General features: G+C 29.8%; 1 protein-coding gene across 1 annotated transcript; it reads left to right on the forward strand.

Annotated features, from left to right (window-relative positions):
- Positions 1–252: 252 nt before the first annotated feature.
- Positions 253–10,581, forward strand: LOC114125371 (uncharacterized). The gene is made up of 3 exons (XM_027988987.2): positions 253–693; positions 8,888–9,129; positions 9,885–10,581. The coding sequence occupies exons 1-3, from the start codon at positions 593–595 to the stop codon at positions 10,232–10,234; spliced, it is 693 nt and encodes a 230-aa protein (XP_027844788.2). The 5' UTR covers positions 253–592; the 3' UTR covers positions 10,235–10,581.
- The last annotated feature ends 11,372 nt before the right edge of the window (positions 10,582–21,953 follow it).

Below are 21,953 nucleotides of genomic sequence, written 5' to 3' on the forward strand. Positions count from 1 at the left end.
CCCGATTCCGGTTACCGCCGCCGCTGTCACTGCGTACCTCTACGCCGGCGAGCTGGGAGACGGGCGGTGGGGACGGTGTGACCCGAAGCATTAAAAAAAAAAAAACCGAGTGGTCGTCGACGGCCGCCGGACGGGCGGTATGAGAGAGAGAGGGTGGGTGGAGGGGGGACCGGCGGCGGTGGCTGTCCCGAAACTGGGCCGACACGAGCGGCCGTCCGGTACGCACACACACACGCACACGGCGACGCACGCACGCGCGCGGGCCGGCAGTGGCGGTCGTACGTACGCGGCGGGACCAGAGCTCGCGCATGCGCGCCCGTACCGTCCGCCGCCGAACGGCAGCTGTTCCGCGTGCACACGACCGGGGCCGGGACCGAGCCGGCCAGCTCGATACCGCGCGCCGTCGCCCGTCGGTGTGGGCCCCACGCGCGTGAACCAGTGCGAGGACGACCGCCGCCGCGTCGCGTTACGTACCGCGCGGTTCTTTATTTAGCGCGTGCGTTTTTCCTTGAGCGTCGAGCCCCCCGGACCCAGCCGGGGCCGGTGAAAAAGCCCGCCAAAAAGCAGACCCCCCGCCGCCGCCGCCGCCGCCATGGAAGTCAAGAAACGGTACATATGGTCCGACCGGGAGACCGAACACTTTATCAGGCTCATCATCGACATGGGCATGACCAACATGTTGGACAGCAAGAGGTAACTTAACTATACGTCTATACTTAATTTAGGTACCTGTATAATATGATATTATATCGTTAACGATACGACGACAATACGCAATCGTACTATATCGTTTTTGCAGTAAGTCGACGTCGTCGTCGTTGTTGTTGTTATTGTTATTATTTGCGTTGCAGTTCGTGTTGCGCACGCGCAAAACGCGTCCCGAGCACCGGATCGGAAATTCGAACGTAACGGCGGTGGTATAGTTACCACCGGACGGCGATTGGGGTGCTGGCACGGCGGGGTTATCGACGCGGGGTAGACGGGACTTCGGGACACGGGGGGGAAAAAAAAAACGAAATTTTCGATCGCACAGTAGGTAAACGATGTCGGTAGGTAGGCACCTACTTATTATAATATTATGATCCGGTGGCGCTGTGGATGACGAAACCGACGTTTGGGTAGATCGTCGGCGTTTCGCAACGATGTCGTGTAATCGTATAATATTATTCCCATTCCTACGCGATCGTTATGCGTCGATGTTTATCGGTCATAATTTGTTATTACACGCACACTGTGCAAGCGAATACTTAAAAACGATTATGCCGGAAGGCCGCGGTGTTAATTGTACAGCAGCGATCGGGTCCCCCAAAATTTTCGAAAGTTTCACCTAACCTACTACTGGTATAGAGTATATTATTATTGACACTTATTGGCGTAGAGTAGGCACAGTTCGTTTTCAATCGTTTTTATTTTTCTAAACAATAATTTTCTTGATGATAGAAAACCATAAAATCATGCACCGTAATCGTTTGTATAGACGTAAAAGAAATATCAGATTATTTTTCCACCAAAAACAAAAAATAATGTGTCACATCCGGATACTTGAACATTTTAAAGTATTAATTGTTATAAAACATAAAATTGTTTGGCTACTGTGCGATTGAATCAAACGATATAGTTACGTGTTGTAGGAAATGAAACGTTGTTCCCGCGTGTTAAAGTATCGTTTTCATTCATAATAATATTATGTTTACGGGTTTTGCAATAAACCGTTTGTAAATATTATAATGTATATCCGCAATTTTATTTATAAATATATTTTTGTACATATGTAGATATCACAGAACCGCACTGCAGTCGATACGTTTGCTACAGATAAGCGCAGTCGGATTTTAACGTTCAATAATCAATATAGTTTCTTGAATTTAATTGTATACTATAATACAGATTATAGAAAACATACGAGTTGTAACAACACACACGTATGTCATTATATAGTCGTAATGTATACCAATTATTATAATAATATAGGTACGCTGCAATGGTGCACTATAAATACATGAATATTCATGTACTCTTGTCACTTGCCAATATGATATGCTGCTAAGCTGCTTAGTTCCTTATGTATAATACGTAAATAAGTGGCGTATGACATTATCATAATATTATTAGGTATTGTGTAAAATTATACTTACGTCACTCCGATTAGGTGCAGTGTTAAATGTTAATGTAACGCTTTAGTACACGGGTAAATATAATTAAAATACAAGCCGGTGGAAAAATGACATGAAAACAATACTATTAATACCACTGATCGCTAATCGATATAGCGCTAAATATCTTTACTAAATACTTAACGTGCGATTGAAAACTTAAGTATTCGTTTGGTGATTAATCTTAAATAGTAGGTACATCTTAAATATGATGCAAAGTTATTGGATAAAACTAGATTTTGACTTAAATTTATTACAAATCAAGGAATTTAAAAAAACATGTCGTCAGTTTATAATTGTTTTCGATGACGGCATTGATTTTATCATACTTATTACTTACTCTAATTATAAAATTGACTGTAATAATTAAAATACCTATAATAATTTTCTCATCACTTATTTAACAAAAATTAGCAAACACAACAAGGAGTAATTAAATATTAATATATCGATTCTGACTATGAATAAAAATGCTTATTCAAGATACACGACAAGAATTTATCAGTTATTATGAAAATCTTTTTCGTTCTTGAACTAACAGTGAAGGTGGCTGTGTCGTACTAACTACTAATAACGTATTATCCTGTACACCATATAATATTGGTTTGATTGAAATCGCAAATATTAAGCGCTTTATCGTTTGTGATATTATATGAATATATTATAAACTAATGTATTAATAGTCTAATATAATTTACAATATACATATTACTTCTTGCATACTTAACTGTTCACATTCCCTTTTGTAAATTATAATTTGTACATCAGAATTAACATAACACAAGTGTCTTACATAATATCTAAATATTCTGTATCCTTAAATTTCTTGTTATTTCTTACAAGTAGGATTAAAAACCGAAAAATTAAAAATAGTTAAAATATTTGCCGCTGATTAGTTATTAACGTCTTGTGTCCATTCGATGAATGAGAACTTTCAGAATAAAGCTTAGTTTGAATACAATTTATTATTGTCACGGTACACATAAAAATCATAAGATTATTGATGAAAATAATTAAAAATTATACCTAATTAGTTCATTTGATGATAAGCTTATAATATAATGATGATGAAAATAAATATTAATATAATATAATAATAATAATAATAATATTATAATTTATAATATTGGCATAAATACGTAGTACACAAATCGAACACCGAAATCTTGGATTGTTAGGACCATAGATTTGCGAAATTCCAAGAAATAATTTCAGTCAACAAAATACAACTACGATATCAATACGACATGTATTTTATAAAAATCAATATAATGCGATAGAATGGTAAGAACATATTATTATTATGTCGGGATTATTAACAAAAATCATGCATTAACTCAGTGTTTTGACAATCATTTAATAACGAGCAACCAATCACGAACGTTGGTAGTATTTGATATCAGATTTTCAGATTTTCTTGCTGGTATTTATATTATTACGACCACGTGTTACCATAAATTCGATCGTTTAACAGGAATTGGTACTTAGATATTTTTCGTACACAAAATGCGTGCGATGTTATCAACAGGCAGATCAATATTTATGATTCGGTTAATACGAGTATGATGATATGGTCAATGGTTATATGATCTATAAAAGCACTATTCACGAGATCTGTTGCTATAATGCCACTAATGCACTGTAATATCACATGGGTACCTTAACTACTAACCAAAGAATTTGCATCGAATTCCGTAAGAAGATAACGCATGGATATAATATGATAAACCATGACCTATATACATGATAAAATCCAAATAGTGTAACAATTATTTTTGAAATATTGCAGTTGATCAGTAATTACATCCTACAGAAAGTGAAATTTAATTTATTTTGGGGGGGTTTTAAGTAACGGGCTTGAATCTGATTTGGTAAGTACATATTTTTACTAGATTTCGGGTGTGAGATTGAATAAATTATGCACTGTCGATCAAGAAAACACACCGATTTTGTACATCTATCCACAGTCCAGTAGTCCACACGCGAACTTTATCGATTACGGTTTCGCCGTGGAGCTAGGGTATCACATGTTGAGCTGTGATAAATTCTCTTAGTATAGTTATTTGATAGAGTTTCATTAAAACTTCATTTTATTTATTGACTTTTATAATTACTTATTGTTTAGGTTTTACAAAGATAAGTTATTGTGTTTATTATTTTAAAATTTCAATTTATAAGTACAATCCAACAACACTCGGACATTATAATACGAGTATGTACGATTGACACTTAATCTTATATCTGGAGACATTTTTTCAAAATATTTAAATTCAGATTTCGTAGTTCAGTTAATTCAAGCTCCGATTATTGAGCAGGTATAAATGTATTTGCAATTTTATATTGTCTAAATCTATTTGTCCTAAATTTCTTACTAATTTTTCCAAGGATAATCACGTCAATTTGAATAAATATTTAATTAAATTGTATTGCTATTACCTATATTAATTAACATTTTCAATTCGTATAATTTTAATAGTGTATAAATTAATTGTAATATTTACTTACATGAAAGAAAAGTTGCTATAAACAGAAAAACATACCTATAACAAATTATATTTTTAAATATTTATTGTATTTAAAAGGGTAATTTAATGATAATTAATTGAATTAATGTTAAATAATATTATAAGATCTACCGAAACCTTTCTTTTCTAAAGAGCTTTTACAGACTATGGCTTTAAAATTAAAATTAACGATTACAGAATTACAAGTCATCAAATATTATGTAAATTGTAAACTAAATAATATGAATAAAATACATAAAGAGATAATTATATCGTTATTCAAACTTTAACTATTTTATCAGATTAAGGATAAATATAATATCTAAGGAGGTCTGATCATACCAATTTGCAGTTGTATCTTGATTCGTGGTAAGATACCACTTTCAAAACATATACTGTATGTATAAATCGCCAAGTACACGTCTGTTAATTTATTAACTCTACACATTAAGCAATAAGCATTGGCTTACAGATTGTTGTTGACACAATTTTCATCAGGTTATTACACTTAACAATATTAATATAAATGGCATAATAACTTATCGTAGGTATTTGTTTTGTATATTTGAATTGTATTTGCAGAATTTAAAATATCAATTCTATTTAGTACTTTTTTTATATCAAACAATTTATATTTTATCTTTATAACCCATCAAATTAATTTTTGTATACTTAGAAGCTATGAACGAAAATTTAACATACTTTAGAAAATATACAGTAATACTCATAAATAATTGATTAGTTTTTCATTATTAATCTCTGAATAAAGCTGCATATTAGTCATATTACCATTGATATAGAGCAAGAGCATATGCATACAGAGCTTATAGTATTATTTATAATCAATTATCCTTAACCAAATTTACAATAATTACCATTACATATTTACTAAAAACGCAGAGCACGCGTTCGAATCACCTAGTGTGTAATCTCATTTACATATAAGGAACACCTATTATTTATATAATACTATAATAATATTTTTCGATATTTAGTATATTATATTTTGTATGTGTAGGTACTCAATTAAAGCGATTTGAATCAGGTAATACATACTATTCTCAATGTATATATTATGCCATATGGCTATAAGATTATTTAACTAAATATATCTATATCAGTATAAAATTGATTTTGACTGCCATGTTACAATGATGTTCTATTTACTTTTAATAAGAGGAAATACTTTAAAGATAATAATATTATGGCTTGTATAGTCAGTATAATACGTAACTTATTATTATTATGTGATACGATAAGAACGTGCAATTTCAACACCATTTGCTTGTTAAGTCAATGTAATTTATTATTTACGTTATTGAATACATTAATAATGAATTTTATACAATAAATAACTGTAATTATCCAACAATAAATAAATTGTAATTATATCAATTAAATTGTGCAAATTCAAATTTCATATTATGCTAATGTCAAATGCATAGGTACCTGTATGAAACTTAAAGATCAAAAAGTTGTTTTTATAAATTATGAAGTATAATATGATCTGCCTAATAGAGAAAAAAATTATTGGTAATATCTACTTACCCGTGTGAACAAAAATCTATTATTGTTATCTTTAGACTATAAGTATATGTATTGTTTACTTTGCACAAATACCTACATAATAAAATGAAATTATTACTGACAAGCTTTTAATAATTTAATAAATATATTTATAATTTATACAATACTTACATGTTTGTGTGAATATTACATACATATACATTGGACTAATGTAGTATACTATAGTAGATATTATGTACCCATAAATTATATTTTTTTAAACACCAACTTGAAAAAGAAACAATATAAAAATACCATACAGGTAGCATAATATTCAAGGCACACGTTTAAATATCTAAAAGTAATAAAACTCCAATACATAGCTAGTATTTAAAGTGTTTAATGTGTCTATAAGGTTAGGTCATAATAGGTAATCTTTTATAAAAAATTTAGAAAAGCTCAATTTATAGAGATAATTTGTTATACCTATATATGTAATAATACATGTATCAATCCACAATTAATTTAATGCACGTATTAAAAAATGTATTTAATAAATTTATATTATGAGTAGGTAATTAATTTACTGTTACCTATCTTTAGAGTTTTACTTCAGCTTACCAACGTATTGTGTTTTATAAATTAACTCGATTAGCACACAATTTGTATAATGTTTGTCCTGCTTAAATTTTTAGTATCTATATTACTATTTTTTCAATGCATTATTTATTGAATTTCCCTGACAAAATATGGCTGCACAAAACATTTTTATAAACTGTAGTGTCCTTGTGTTTATGTTCTACTGTTTCGGCCACTGTAAGCGCTTTCCATTTCTCGTGAGTTTTGCATGGTTTGTTATTTTCGAGTCCGGACCGGATATACAGTTATAATCTGAGCGCTCATTCGAGCAAGACTGGCATATTTTTTTTCGTTTTGCTCGTTCTCAGACTGGACAGGACTACATTTTTCTACATCCCGGGAAGAACTTGTCGTATATCTGTACAATGTGCTCATTTCTAGTTATAAACACGTTTTAAATCAAATTTTGTAAACCATCTTCATACCAATAATCTTATAAAATGAAATAAATGTACGATGTACCATTATACAAGCTAATAGGTATAGATACTAAATAGATAATAATATAATAATAGGTACTATTATTTATAATCAATGATTCGTATTATTTATTTCATTGATTAAAAAAAACCGCAAATTTAATTTGCTTTGAATACATTGATCCTATTTGATTTGTAAAGATTAATATCCACTAATCATAAACGATTTGGTACAGCACTACAGCAGTTATTTCATTCTATTTATATGCTAGATTATTTACATATAATATATTGTATACTCAAATTGTATATTTCTAAATCTCGTTGTATCGAATATTGACGGGTTTATTTTTAATACTGAATACTCGAAATACTTGATTTAATCATTACTTTTTGCATTATTTATTTGAAAATTAAATAATAATTTTTGAATTGTTTTATAATAAAAAAAACACTGTTTTTTTAAAGACAACAGTTTTAATATTTACTCGTGAAAGCAATATTGCAATAATCAATAATTATACTCCTATATAAAGTGAAAGTGTTATCGGTATTGGTAAGGGAAAGCCGATGATTGAGCCTGTTAAAACTATTTTATGTTATAAAAGTTGTTTGACAGTATGTAAATTTGTATTCAAAATTGTAATTTAGAATGAGATGAGTAAGCTATTGTATATTAAAAATAGAAATTCTATTTTTTTTTTCATTTTAAGTTGATTTAAATTTTTAAGTATTGAGTTGGTTTTGAATTTGTTTTAAACATTATACGAGTAGATTTTTATAAATAAATGGAATGTCACAATCAAATTTGCTTCTAAACCGGTTGAACCTCCTTATTTAGTCATCCAACAAAAATATGCCTATTAAAAAAAAAAAATTCCATTTATTTTTGCATTTTTAAGCTGATTGTTTGATAGAGCATAAATAACATGTTTTATAATAATATATATAACTACTCAAATACATTTAATAATTTCTAACTTAAACGAGGTTAAATCTGACCATTATACAATATTACGATGGTATCAAGAGTATTTTAATGATTCCAGATATGTTTCATATGCAAGTATGCTAATATTCAATAATTGAACAGGTCTAATAACGTCCTAATATAATACGCATATAAGAATAGTGTGTGTATTACATCATTTTTTTATCATATACATGTATATACCTACATTTGCTAATCAAATTAACTATTTTAAGAATTAAATTGCAATTTAATTAATGAAAATGCGAATCATATTTTATTAAATGATTATATTTTTTATTGCATTATATACATCAAACAAGATGTCTGATAATAAATTCATATTATTAGTTAATCATAAATAGGTTTTATAAATTATTTATATCTATAATGCAAGTAATGATAACATAGTAGTAAACCATGCACCGATAACAAAATAAAAATTTAATGCATGGTAAATGTACTGAAATATTTAATTTCCAAAATTACCAATAAAATATTTTTTTTTTAAAAATCACAGTATTTAACTGCATTGGCAATTATATTACTATTAATTTTTAGTAATTGATATCTTTTATGGTTTTAAATCTTTAACAGCAAACATTTTAAACCTAGTATATTTATTATTAAATCAAAATAATATATTATTTTTATGATTTATTTATTTATTTACCTATTATTTTATTTGTTGCTTAGAAAAAGAAATTCAGATCTTTATTCCAGTCTAGTTGAACCAATGGCAGCTGCGGGTTTCAATAGAGATGCGACGCAACTGAGAACCAAATGGAAACACTTGAAACAAGATTACAAATTAGAGTTGGTGAGAATTGATAAAAACGGTGCTGCGAGTTCAAGAATGTCGTACTTTCATTTGCTTCACGAAGTATTGAGCTGCAAACCAAGCAATGCTATGACTTACCTTTGTGAAGTTGTTTCGAGTAAGTTTAATAAATTAATATGCCTGTATTATTTAATTTTACGACATCTTGTAAAATAATTCCATGAATTAAGTTTCACTCCCCATGACAGTAACCACAGACCGTCACTTTATCTTCGTAAACTTAAATGTAACGAGTTTAAAGAATATATTGCTCTCTACAATGAATTTAACTGCCGGAGTTTTAACAAAAAATACAACATAATGTATCAATTTCTTTGAAATAAATTACCTAATCTGTTATTTCTAAAACATAAAGATATGTTTTTCGTCTAAGACGGTGTTTGTAAGTAATACTAGTTTAAATTAGTAGCGTACTTAAATAAAAACATAATTTTTTTATGGGTATCTCCAAAACCCCCTTAGTACACCCTGCAGGTTTAAACTATCTATATTATAACAAAATAGTATTATATAAATAATTATACTTAAAAACTAAAATATTATCATTATACTGCAGTATATTATAATATGTGTTATTCAATTATTTTTATAATTAAATATTTTAATATTTTAAATTGTTTTGCAATCTTTAAATAATGCGTATAGTATGTTTTTTGTTAGGAAGATATGAATCATAATTTAATATATTCGGGTATAGTTTCTCGAAAAGAGTTGAATCTCATCGCATAATCTAAATCGAGTTTTGCATATTAAATTAACTGCCATTATAAGTGATGTATCATTTATAGGTATTAAACTATAACATACTTATTATAATATTGAGTTCACGATATGTCGTGTGTTTTGTCGTAGATTCTCCTCCACGACTCGACACCGTAGAGGGTATTAAGACTGAATACATGGATGACATGAAAATGGACTCAGACTTCTACAGAGTGGCCGAACCGCAAGTCGACATCATTCAGACGTGCGACGTAGAAACGCAGACGGAAGGTACGCCGGAACAGCACGTATTGCAAAAGTTGCACGCGTTGGAAAACACCATCAACGTCCTGAGAGAAGATTGGCGGAGAGATCGGGAAATGCAAAACATACTGATGGAAAAACACACGAGAAAGTTGTTGGAGCACCAGAAAACGCTGATGGACAATTTCTTTGCAAAAACCAAATCGCATTTATTGAAAACCAAAAATAAAGACTGAAGTTCGCGTTCTGGTGCGTCGCAGAACTCTGCAGCTGCATCGATTATGTTCGTAACGCGATTCTTTGTACCTCAAAGAACATATTATTATTATTATTATTATTTTATTATATTATAACTGATGCATACCTATGTTTGTAATACTCGGTTACAAAAATGTATGTAGGTATTTCACGTTAATGTTTAGCATGTGTAAATATACGTTATTGTACTAAATTTAAAACTATATTATAATATTATGTCGTAATAATAATTTTAGGACGGGACACTTTTCTCGGTATATGTATATATATATAATACTCATTGACACTAAGATAAATAAAAAAAAATTATTCGTATCATAAATAATATATATTATTATTATTATGTGCCTCATTTGTAAGTAATGCATGAAAAAATGAGAAATAAACGCGACGTTGTCGTATCGTCTTACGAAACATAAACGTCACGACCCATGACACGCGGGCGGCGATAACAGTGTCATAAAATTCTAAATTCTCGGTCCGATGCTGCAGCGACTAAAATTACAAGACCACGCCCACACGTGTTGCTTGACTTACAAACGTATGACATAAAGACAATTTGTGTTTAGCACGTCCAATTTTGTGCTGTAAACGTAAATATATTCGAATTAATTGATCAAAGGTAATAGAAGTAAGAACACTATGGAAGTGTGTTTTCTTGTTGGATATTTTATGATATTCTTATTTATAAACGAATTACGAGCGTTATTAAATTGTAATATTTTACCATGCGAGTAGTTACTCATAACTTGCCTAAAAACGTGTTAAACTGCTGAACACAAATTTCTCATTTTGTTCTCTTTTAAGACGCGAAACAGCTACATCGTGTGGATTTGGCGTCCTCTTGATTAGCTTTAAAGAAGATAGCTTTTGATTATAATTCAAGAATATAATAATATAGTTGACATCTTCTCAGAGTACTTTTAAACCTCTGGCGCGTCACGCGCTATGTTCACGACGATGTTGCGAGCGTTAGTAGGTACAATATTTTTAGCATCTCGAGTTAACCCTGAATGACGCACTTTACGGCATTCCTCAAAATCGGTTGCACATGATACTATTGAAATTCTATGTCCCAGATGAATTTAAATTCAATATTACATCTACAAGTAAGATATGTTACCAGTATTACATGTCAAGAACAAAAAAATAAATATTTGTAATTAGGTACTAATTTGTCATCAATCAAACACACCGAACGAGTAGTCAACAGATTTTTGTAAATGGTATAAAATTACAGAAACAACGTTATATAGAAGTAAACAATAAGAACAAATCTCGGAAAAAATGTAATTTATTAAAAATAATTTACCTGTATATATAATAATAAAAATACGAGTAAGTATAACATGCAGGCACTTACCTACAGCATTAAATTCAGTGCTGAAGTCGTTAACTGATAATATATTTTACAAGATGTAATGTTAAATTATCGATTAGTGTTAAGAATTTTGAATTGGGTTTCCGTTTCATTTTATTATTATTTTTACAAATTATTTAGGTCGCTCATTGCTATGATGAAAATAATTTTCGTTTTAGATGCAATAGGTAATTAAAATAATTTTTGATAATTCCACTCGTACGCACGAGCTGACTGAAAGGGTCAACCCAAACGCATAACCCTATTATTAACTTATTGTAACGTCTGACGAATTGTTTGGACGCAAGTTCCCGTTTTCATCAATATAATTATTGTTTGCGAGTAATATTATACAGGTATACAGTATACAAGCACTACAGCTACGAAAACGTACGCACAAAATATTGCAATATGTAATATTTAATATTTTGTGAAATATTAGGTAATATTTATAATATTTTAGACAGATGGATATTTTTATTTCATTTGAAAAACATACGAAATAGACAAAGTAAAATTATGATGGAGACTATTAAGTTCTTAAGTGCTTTTATGTCTACATTGTCCACGTATGAGACATATTATATCAATTTTTTTTTTAAAACATTAATGTTTTAATTGTTTTTTTTTTTATTAATAAACTCATAGGTATATATATTTAAAGAAATACGTGACATTTTAATACTAATATATATTAAAACAAGGATTTATTTTTCAAATTCAGTCTTCACTGTAAAATCTTGATATTCTGAACATTATATTTAGTTTTCTTGCATTTTCAGAAATTTCATCGTATACATATTTTATCGTATATATTATTAGGTAGGCTGTGCAATAAGTATATAATATAATATTATTTATAATCGATATAGAGTCGAGACTCGCGGATATACAAACGCGATGCACACACGCTACAGCCCGTCGGCAACTGACAGCTGCTCTTGTCGTGCCTCTCAATTCCGCGATGTGTCACGTCAATAAGGCATATTATGTTATATTTATATACATAATACGTATACATATATATTACTACGCTATATACACCGATATGCATACCGTTCGCCCCAGCCACCGAAACGACTCGCTTATTGTTTGTGAGAGTGTATATAATATACGATATACAGATAAATTGACTCTATGGTCTATATATTATATTATATATATATATATGCGTGTACTTAGAAATGCTATTTATATTTATATACACCGGGTGATCATTTTATCAAACAACACTCATTATTTCAAATTATATAAATAACGTATTTGAAAATATTTTTTCTTAAATAATTTCTAGTCGAAATAAAATGTATATTTTTTTAAATTAAGTAGGTATATATTTTAATATTTTTTTTTTTTTAGTTATAATTTTTGACATTTTTACTTTTTTGAATAACATCGTACATTTTTAATTTTATATTCTGAAGCAGAGTATTTTTTGAAGTATTCCGATACATAAAAATCGAAATTCGGACGAGCGGCGAATAGCTTGTGATTTATAAGTATTTAAAGCTTAAGTGAGCGATGTAGTTGAAAATATTTTGCGGGATATTCCCGGACCAATCCACTAAACTTACCTAAAATTTAAATACTTATAACTCAAAAACTACTTGTCCGAATTTCGGTTATGTATCAAAATACTCCACTTCATATTTTTTTGCAGGATATGAGATTAAAAATTAATTTTGTCATTCAAAAAAATTAAAATACTTCAAAAAATTATAACGATCAAAAATATTGAAAAAATATCGTTTTATTTTGACTATGGAAATTATTAAAAAATATATTTTTAAAAATGTTTATAGATTTTGAAATAATGATTGTTGTTGTTCGATAAAAGTAACACCCTGTATACATGTAGATGTGTGTGTTTGTCCGCTATACCGCCTCAATAGGGTGACGGTCGTCATCTGTTGAACAGTAGGACGGGGAGGGCACTCCAAACACGAATTTGAATACGTGCGAGGGCCACCGGTAAAATTATTATACATATATACACAATATTATTATGTAGAACACACGCTACAGCTACATATACATAATATAATGTACGCTTCGGGCTCGCGTTGTTATTACTCTGTGAGTGATCGAAAATACTATTTATTATGGAAGTATACTATATACATAATATTATAATAGTATGTACCTACTTGTACTATAACGATGAAAATGGCAGTGGCGACATTTGACTTATACCTATCTCTGTTGGGTTACCGAGAAACAATAAAATATATAATGTACAGAGAGTGATGTCTATCTGTATTCAGGCTCACGCAATTGGATGGCTGGTGCCGAATTGGTTCCCGTTTGAAAAAGGTATTCTATCAAAGTAAGCTGTATTAGTTACCGTTTTATTACGCACATTTCTCTTCTCAGTTTTATATGCTTTGGACTATCAACTTTAAAGTAGTCCTGTAAAAAATAATCATCAACAACTTAGTTCCCTTTTCACTAAACATAAACTCCATAATAAAGAATAATTAAATAAAGATCGATGTATAAGTGAAAATAAATTTATATGGGTATGAGTATAAATGACGATGTGTTATGTGAGACTGTACTGCAGTGCTCACTAACATTATCGTCATAAATACATAGGATCTATACGATTTACCCATATAGAGCCATAGAGAATAAGTACGTATATCTCACTGGTTAACTTAATCGATCGGGGTTATCAGCAATAATTTGCTAACCCTCTAACAATCTATTGCTATTATAGAGTGTCGGTAGATTTATATTTTATAGGTAGGTACTATTTAATTTATATTTTTAACTAATTTATTATTAAAAACAAAATAAAAATTGTAACTATTTGACCTGAACACAACCGGGAACCAATTCGGCTCAACTCATTATTACTTTTTTCAAATAGGAACCAATTCGACCAAATGGGAACTAATTCGATTACCTCTTGTTTGGACACAATGATGATGACGACAATATTATTATTGTAATATGCAGAGAGTTCATCGAAAAAACTACAATAAAATTGTGGCTATAGGAGCAATTTCAATTTTTTTATTTTTTAACGGAGAGGATAAATGTTTAGTGCTATACAAGTATGAAAAGAAATTATTAACTAAAAATTAAAATATACAACTTAATATATTTTATAAACATTTTGAAGTCGAATCAAGTCTCATTAATGCATACCAAATTGCATTTATCGACAGTACTTGTGCGTTCGATCTTCTATATTATGTAGATTGAATACTAGAAAATATACAGTAAAACCACAGAATATAACAAAACTTGCTTCCATAGATGGAAATTGAACTATACTTTTACATATTTTATTGTTTTAATCATGAAAATTAGAGACATGTTATCTCTTATCTTCATGATTATAATATTACGGTGGTTTTTATCTGACGACTGCACTGAATAAATCTACAGGGAATCGGATTGTTTTTCAAAATGCATTATCGATCAACAATATTAATTATCTAGTCGAATGGCGTGGTAATAGCCATTAATAATTATTTTTCGATTTCGCAACGCGTCGATGAGGGCCTCGCGTCACAAACCATAGTTTCCCTAATCGTTCACACATTTAATTCGCTTAGCAAACACGTCGATCAAGTGAAAAACTTTCGACCCTCGTCGCTGACGACCCAGTGGTCGTTTTTTATTGGGTATCGAAATCTTTACGGTTGATTGTTTGCGATTAAAATGTTTTCTATTGAATTCTGTAGCTAAAGTGCGATAAATTTAATATTGAGTAATTTTGTTTGTTATATTATCATTATTGTTTTTACTATTGTACAGTACATTTTTGAAATAATAGTCCTATTACAAATTTACAAATAAACTGTTATAGGTACATACATTGATATTAAATAATATATGTTTTGCATATCTAATCTAACTAACTATTAAGATTTTTTTGAAATGATTCTCATCATATCAACAAACAATATGCAGGATAATACAATATTAATAGCAATACGTATATAGGTTATAGTTTTTCTTTGAACATCAAAAAAAAAGTAATCGTTAGCAAATTAATTTATAATAATTGTTATTTAGTGTAACAGCTGCATAGTTTAGCTGAACGGAATGCTGTTCAAATAAACTAAAAAACAATAATAAAAACATCAGTACATTACACATTTTTTATTTTTCAAACTTAAATTTCACTGTAAAAACCTTTTAATATTTGGCAACGACACGATTGATAAAATTCCTTTTTGCGACACAATTGGGAAATTTTGTCGATGTATTAAATGAAATAAAAATACAAAAGAAAACATGATTAAGAACCTATACGATTGAGAATAAAAAATTCTGCAATGTTGCCATTTTCAATTTAAACTATATTACACAAAAATATTTATTTAAATAATTTTAATAATGATAATACCTAGTTATGAAAATAATATAACCAAAATATGATGTCCACGTTTATCTGAATATGAGAAAAATTATTGCTGAACATTTATTAATAGTACACCTCCGTCTAAAAGATTATATTTTTTTCATTTTCCAAATAATTTATACTTGTATAAATTCACTAAGGCCAATGATTGTTCTTTCTGATAAAATAATTGTTTTATTGTTTAAACTCTAGATGCATATAAAAAATAGAAACTATACGAAATGAAAATATAAAACACTGATATTACTTCTTTAATAATTTTGAAATCGTATATCTTATATTTGTCCTTATATTACATCGATAACAATATATAACGTCCATATTAATCGATTACATTGTCAACAAACCTGTGCTCAGCTCATAATAATTAGTATTTTAATGAGTAAAAATAATGAATAACAAAATTTCGGCAACGTGAATGTAGCAATGTCGCATAAAATATTCTATTCTTAATCGCGTTGTTCAAAAGGTGTATCAATGTGCTCAATCGTACTTTACTGTAATACTTAAACATAATTTATTTAACTTAACAAAGTTAAAAAGCATCTTTCGCTAACCCCCATCATCGATTATTAGTGAAAGGAGATCTCGGTGATTCGGGATCGTCAAAATGATAAAACACGGGATTTAACAATTGGAATTCAAAAACTGTAAATTTTTTATGTATACCTACATGTAAATCTGCTGGTATAAGATCATAATACTATTATTCATGATATTTTTTTCTTTGTTCCCATTACATTTTGATGTGCTTTGATATTTTTTTGTCGTCACGTAAAAAAAAACGATGAATGCTGAAAACACATTAAAAAAACACAAGTAACACTCATCACTGTAAGGATTTGACTTACTTGTGAATGTTTTTTGATGTAGTAACACTTAAAACTATAATTTCTATTCATATTAATGAGATTTTAAATGCGTTTAGAAATAAAAAGGAGACGTAACGTTTTTTTATCAACACGTCGTTACGAAACGTCGATAGAAAAAGACACAATTTATAGTAATTAATTAAAGTTATCTATATAATTAAGGTTTTATCATTTTATGTTTTACATATTTTTATGCATAGCTCGTTAACATAATTCAAGTTTTAATACTTATAGTCTCGTATCTTTGGATGGAAATAAAATGTAAAATATATTATTTTTTAGATTTATGTCCTTTTTGCACTATACTAAAACGCGTTCACGTATAATGACTAAACGTGTTGATTAATAAGACCGTGCAATAGCGACTGTAAAGCTAATAGTATATTTTTATGGAAAGCCGCTAACAACGTTAAAATAGTTTTTAACATTTTAAATATGTTAATTTATTATTTATTTAACTAAAAATAGTGATGTCCTGACATTCAAAAGGGAGAGATAAATGTCCAAACGTGTCATGATAAATACAATGTATATAACATATATATATGTATATTGTATATGGTAAACGTGGGTCGTTAAGTCCTCAAAACATTTGGTCCTCTGAATCGGAAAAATTAGAAAGGTCCGAATTTGTTGTTGTTTGCTGGGGGAAACATCAGCAGAGAGACAAATTGACAGTCGTTTCCGAACTGGTGCAGGACAATTCGGACGACGACTACGAATGTCTCCCTCTCCTCGCAGACGCGAACGTCAGAGTCGGCGGGGTTAGGTTAGGGGTAGGGGGGCGATATAAACACGTGTACCGTTAATGACCGGACGAGGGTTAGCGCGATGCGCTTTTTTTCCCTCCGTATCAATTTTTTACTCTCTTTTTTTTCCACTTTTTTTAGGTTTTTACAAATGTCCACATGGCCGTCGACGTTCATCCGTTATCACTGTTCTCGGGTATATGTACACGCGCGAGCAGCCGCACATTATATAGCTATATAGGGGAAACGACGTCGGATGAGGAAGAGGAAGAGGTCATTTATCAGTTCACGTTTCATCAGTCCTGGCCGTCGACGGGACTCCGAGTCGCGCATCCATCACGGGCGGCGGTCGGCTACACACTATACTTGTATAATATATATATATATTTTATTCCGTCGCGAACATCTATATATATACGAGAGTACTGCATATATTATTATTATATTTATGTGTACGGTCGCACTACATTGCTCCACTCCGAGCCATTGATTCGATTTGCCCCGGCGCTTTGTACACGTCTCGCGGCGAATTTCGGGACCGGCCCGCGGGCATTATCATAAAGTTAATGATGACGGAGCGTATACCAGCGGCGTAACGTATCAATCTGTTCTCGGACACTGCAGCGGCAGCCGGCTGGCGGTCTACTCGTATTATAATATATTATTATTATTATTATCATGAGCACATTTATATATTTTTATACATACGCGCCGTATATAATCATTACCTACCCTCCCGCGTGCAGTCATCCGACCGATTATTATTAATAACAACAATAATGTTATTTTTTTCCCAACGCGTTTGAAAAAATCGCGTTTCTCCGTGAACCGCACGCATAAATCCATAACCATTAGCTATAATAGCTGGTATATATACGAGCACATGAAAACGCATCGGATAAAAATTACATCCCATTAGTTATTATTAAATTATTACGCGCATGCCGTTTCTACATATTAACGTATTTTATGCACGTCGTGGTGAACCGCCTCTCTCCACGTTACACTGTCTGTCTGTCTATCTTATAACCTTATATACTTGTACTATTCAGAACTTTTACCTATAACACAGAGTGAGTTATCTTTATCTATGCTGCAGTTGCTTAATTTGATGTTTACGAAGAGAGAGAGTCAACATTTTATGCTCAATACATTTTCGATAGATATTTTACAAAACTTAAATATTATAATATTACCATCAGGTAAAAAGAATTTTAAAATAATATTATCTATAACAAATTGGACTCGTGCCACAAATGTGTCAAAGCATTTTTTTTTTTTTAAGTAATTGCCTTAATTCTTAATTAGGTGAGTAGGTATGTGATAAATGTCAATAAATATAACATCATTGTTTTTACTGCAAAATAATGATAACATAAACATCCATGTTTTGGTAAAGTAATTTTTTGTCTTCCATCTAACTTAAAATTTGTTCAGAGCGTCACTACGCTAATTTTTATGTTATACATAATGGTTTCCCGTTTTAAAATATTTTATTCATATTATGTATTCTAACTGTTTGATCTTCATTATTAATAGTTATATACTTATTCATCATACATTCAACGCTCTTAGACATAAACCATTCGTAGCATGTTCAATAGTTATCACTTATCGTTCTATACTGGTATAATATCGGCAAGTGGTATATGTTATATATTTATATAATTATATGGCATATATTATGCAGATTTTATATTATAATATCAACAACTGTATTAAATAACAACAAAACAATATTAAGTATTTGAGTATCTACATATATGTAATAAAAAATACATTATCATTATACACAGTCTACCTATAACGGCTATAACCAATTATATGCATATACAAAATATTAAACAATAAATATATCGCTATGTTAATATTTTTTATCATAAATAGGTATACATATAATCTATACACAGATGTTATTATATAAATTTGCATCATAAATTAGAAATATTTAGCAATTTAAAATTAATTAATATAGTTTTTTGTCTATTCGAAATGTAGGTATTTAATTTTTCTAATATTCATTATAATTAACTGTATTGTAAAACCTCCACGATGATTCAACTATATCTACACAAATTCAATAATAGAATTTGCACAATCATACAGATTGAAAACATAAAGATGTCACATTTTCATCGAAAATATATTATATTACATCATGCTGCTAAATATTACACCCGGAAGTTTACTGAGTCTACGAAGACTTTGACAAATCACCATTAGTAGGCGGGCGGTTGTTTGTACTCGGTTCATCAAGCACGCCCTATTGGTGAGATCAAAAAAGTTTACGGAAAAATATAAAGAAAACGTTCGAGTCATCGTTCGATTCCATCAGTATAATAAAATATAATCTCCAGGAACGACTATGGAACGTCATTATCTGTTTTGGTACGAAAAAAAAATACTCTGGGGTCGTTATTCGATTTGTCTATGGACAGGATCCCCATATTTATTGTAAAAAAAGGAAACAGATTGGCTGTGAAACCGTTTTCGCTTGTAACCATTTCGCATGGTCGAATATCAACTAAAACGATATGAAAATGTATCATTTGGGGTGAAAACTGTGGTTCCGCAGTTAGTATAACAAAAGGAAAAAAACATCGAATGTTGTCAAATTATCGTATCACATATTTATTATTATATAACACAGTAGTGTGATACATATTAATCGAGAAGATTTTTTTGCAAATAGTACATCGTCATCGTTATAAACTTGTGTATTATTTCGATTGCCGATTGGCAACATAATTATATATATGTATAATAAAATATAAATAATAATAATAATGTACATTACCATCATGTAAATGTGTCAGAGTGGATAATTCACTAGAATAGATAATCGATTAATTCAAATGATAAATAAAAATATTGAATCTAAAATAATCATAAATAATTTTTTTTTGTGATTAAAATAATGATAGTATAGACTATCGCGAATCGTATAATAATAATGCATAGTATAATGTTACATATATTAATATCTCTATGTTCTTGATTTATTTTATTTTTGAAACATGGAAAACAATTTTGAAGCATTATCAAAAATAATATAATTTAATATAATTAATAATTATGTTATCATGGAAAAACAAATATTTGTATACATATTAAATGTTTTCTAAAAAAAAAAATTGATGATTTTATGTTATGACTTGGGTATTTTTCACAAATGTAAAAAATATATTTTTGTTAATACTATTTTAGGCACTTAAAATTATTTTACAGTATTATAATTTTTCATCGCTGGTAGAAGTTCTCCATGCATCAAATATTCAGATCTTTCTTTTTAATTTTGCATTTATTAATTATAACTATTTTTAATATAGAAAAATATGAGTGTAGATAATAAAAACACAGACATGTTAATTTAAATTTTTTTTTTGAAATTTTCAAAAATAAATGTTGCATAACTAAGGTTTTAGTTTACACATTATGTCTACTTTAAAACCTATAAATTCCGAACCCTGAGATTTTATAAATTGTATTGATAATTAAGGTTTAAATCCGTACGGCTCCTATTGATTATAGTACATCGAAAATCCGTGAACATATATAATTTGCACAGATAAACGATACAGAATATTAAGTATTACATAAGGTGCATGTGTGTTTTGTTATTAGTAAAACAGTGAACACGTGTTTTAGTGTGTACATAATACCTTGTACCTATTAAGTATTAGGTATAATGTATATCTATACGGACTATATGATATTATGCACACTTAACGCAACATAATATTATTATACACATAGTACAAGACGGCGAGGAGAGTGTCAATCCATTTTAGCTTCTCGCTACTCAAGTCATCGGGAAACCTGCCAACGACCAATATGTGATAATTATTACCGACGTTTTTAGCTTATTATTACGTGTTATTAAATACAATGACTATAGTAAAAGGTGATCCATTCAAGTGTCTTCACTCATTATTTCGAAAAGTCTTAACTTATTTTTAAATATTGTTTGTTTTATATAATTATTATTTGTTTATCATTTCATAATACATAGTGATATATATTTACATTTGTAATCATTATCATTTAATAAGTGTTTTGAATAACAATATTAATTTTTAATCTAGGAGCAAAATATTTTTCAGAGCTCTTCAATACTAAATTCTATAGTAATTTTAGAAGTTATAATAATTATTTAAAAATTAAAAGCTTATGGATAAGCGAAGTAGTGGACAAATATTTAGCGATGTACCTATCCATATTCTACACATCTCATAAAATAGGCATTTTTATTAATACATACTCGTCAACATGTTTTGGTATAAAAACTCTTCAAAAAATATTCAAAAATATTGTTTTGGAAATAAAATATGACAAATA

This window comes from Aphis gossypii, chromosome 1, assembly GCF_020184175.1.
Source record: "Aphis gossypii isolate Hap1 chromosome 1, ASM2018417v2, whole genome shotgun sequence".
NCBI lineage: Eukaryota > Metazoa > Arthropoda > Insecta > Hemiptera > Aphididae > Aphis > Aphis gossypii.

Bases quoted from the DNA above. Each gene is read 5' to 3' on its own strand.
- LOC114125371 (XM_027988987.2), top strand. From the start codon at position 593: ATGGAAGTCAAGAAACGGTACATATGGTCCGACCGGGAGACCGAACAC. The intron at 694-8,887 runs GTAACTTAACTA...TTTGTTGCTTAG, and splicing joins AACATGTTGGACAGCAAGAG to AAAAAGAAATTCAGATCTTT. The intron at 9,130-9,884 runs GTAAGTTTAATA...GTTTTGTCGTAG, and splicing joins CCTTTGTGAAGTTGTTTCGA to ATTCTCCTCCACGACTCGAC.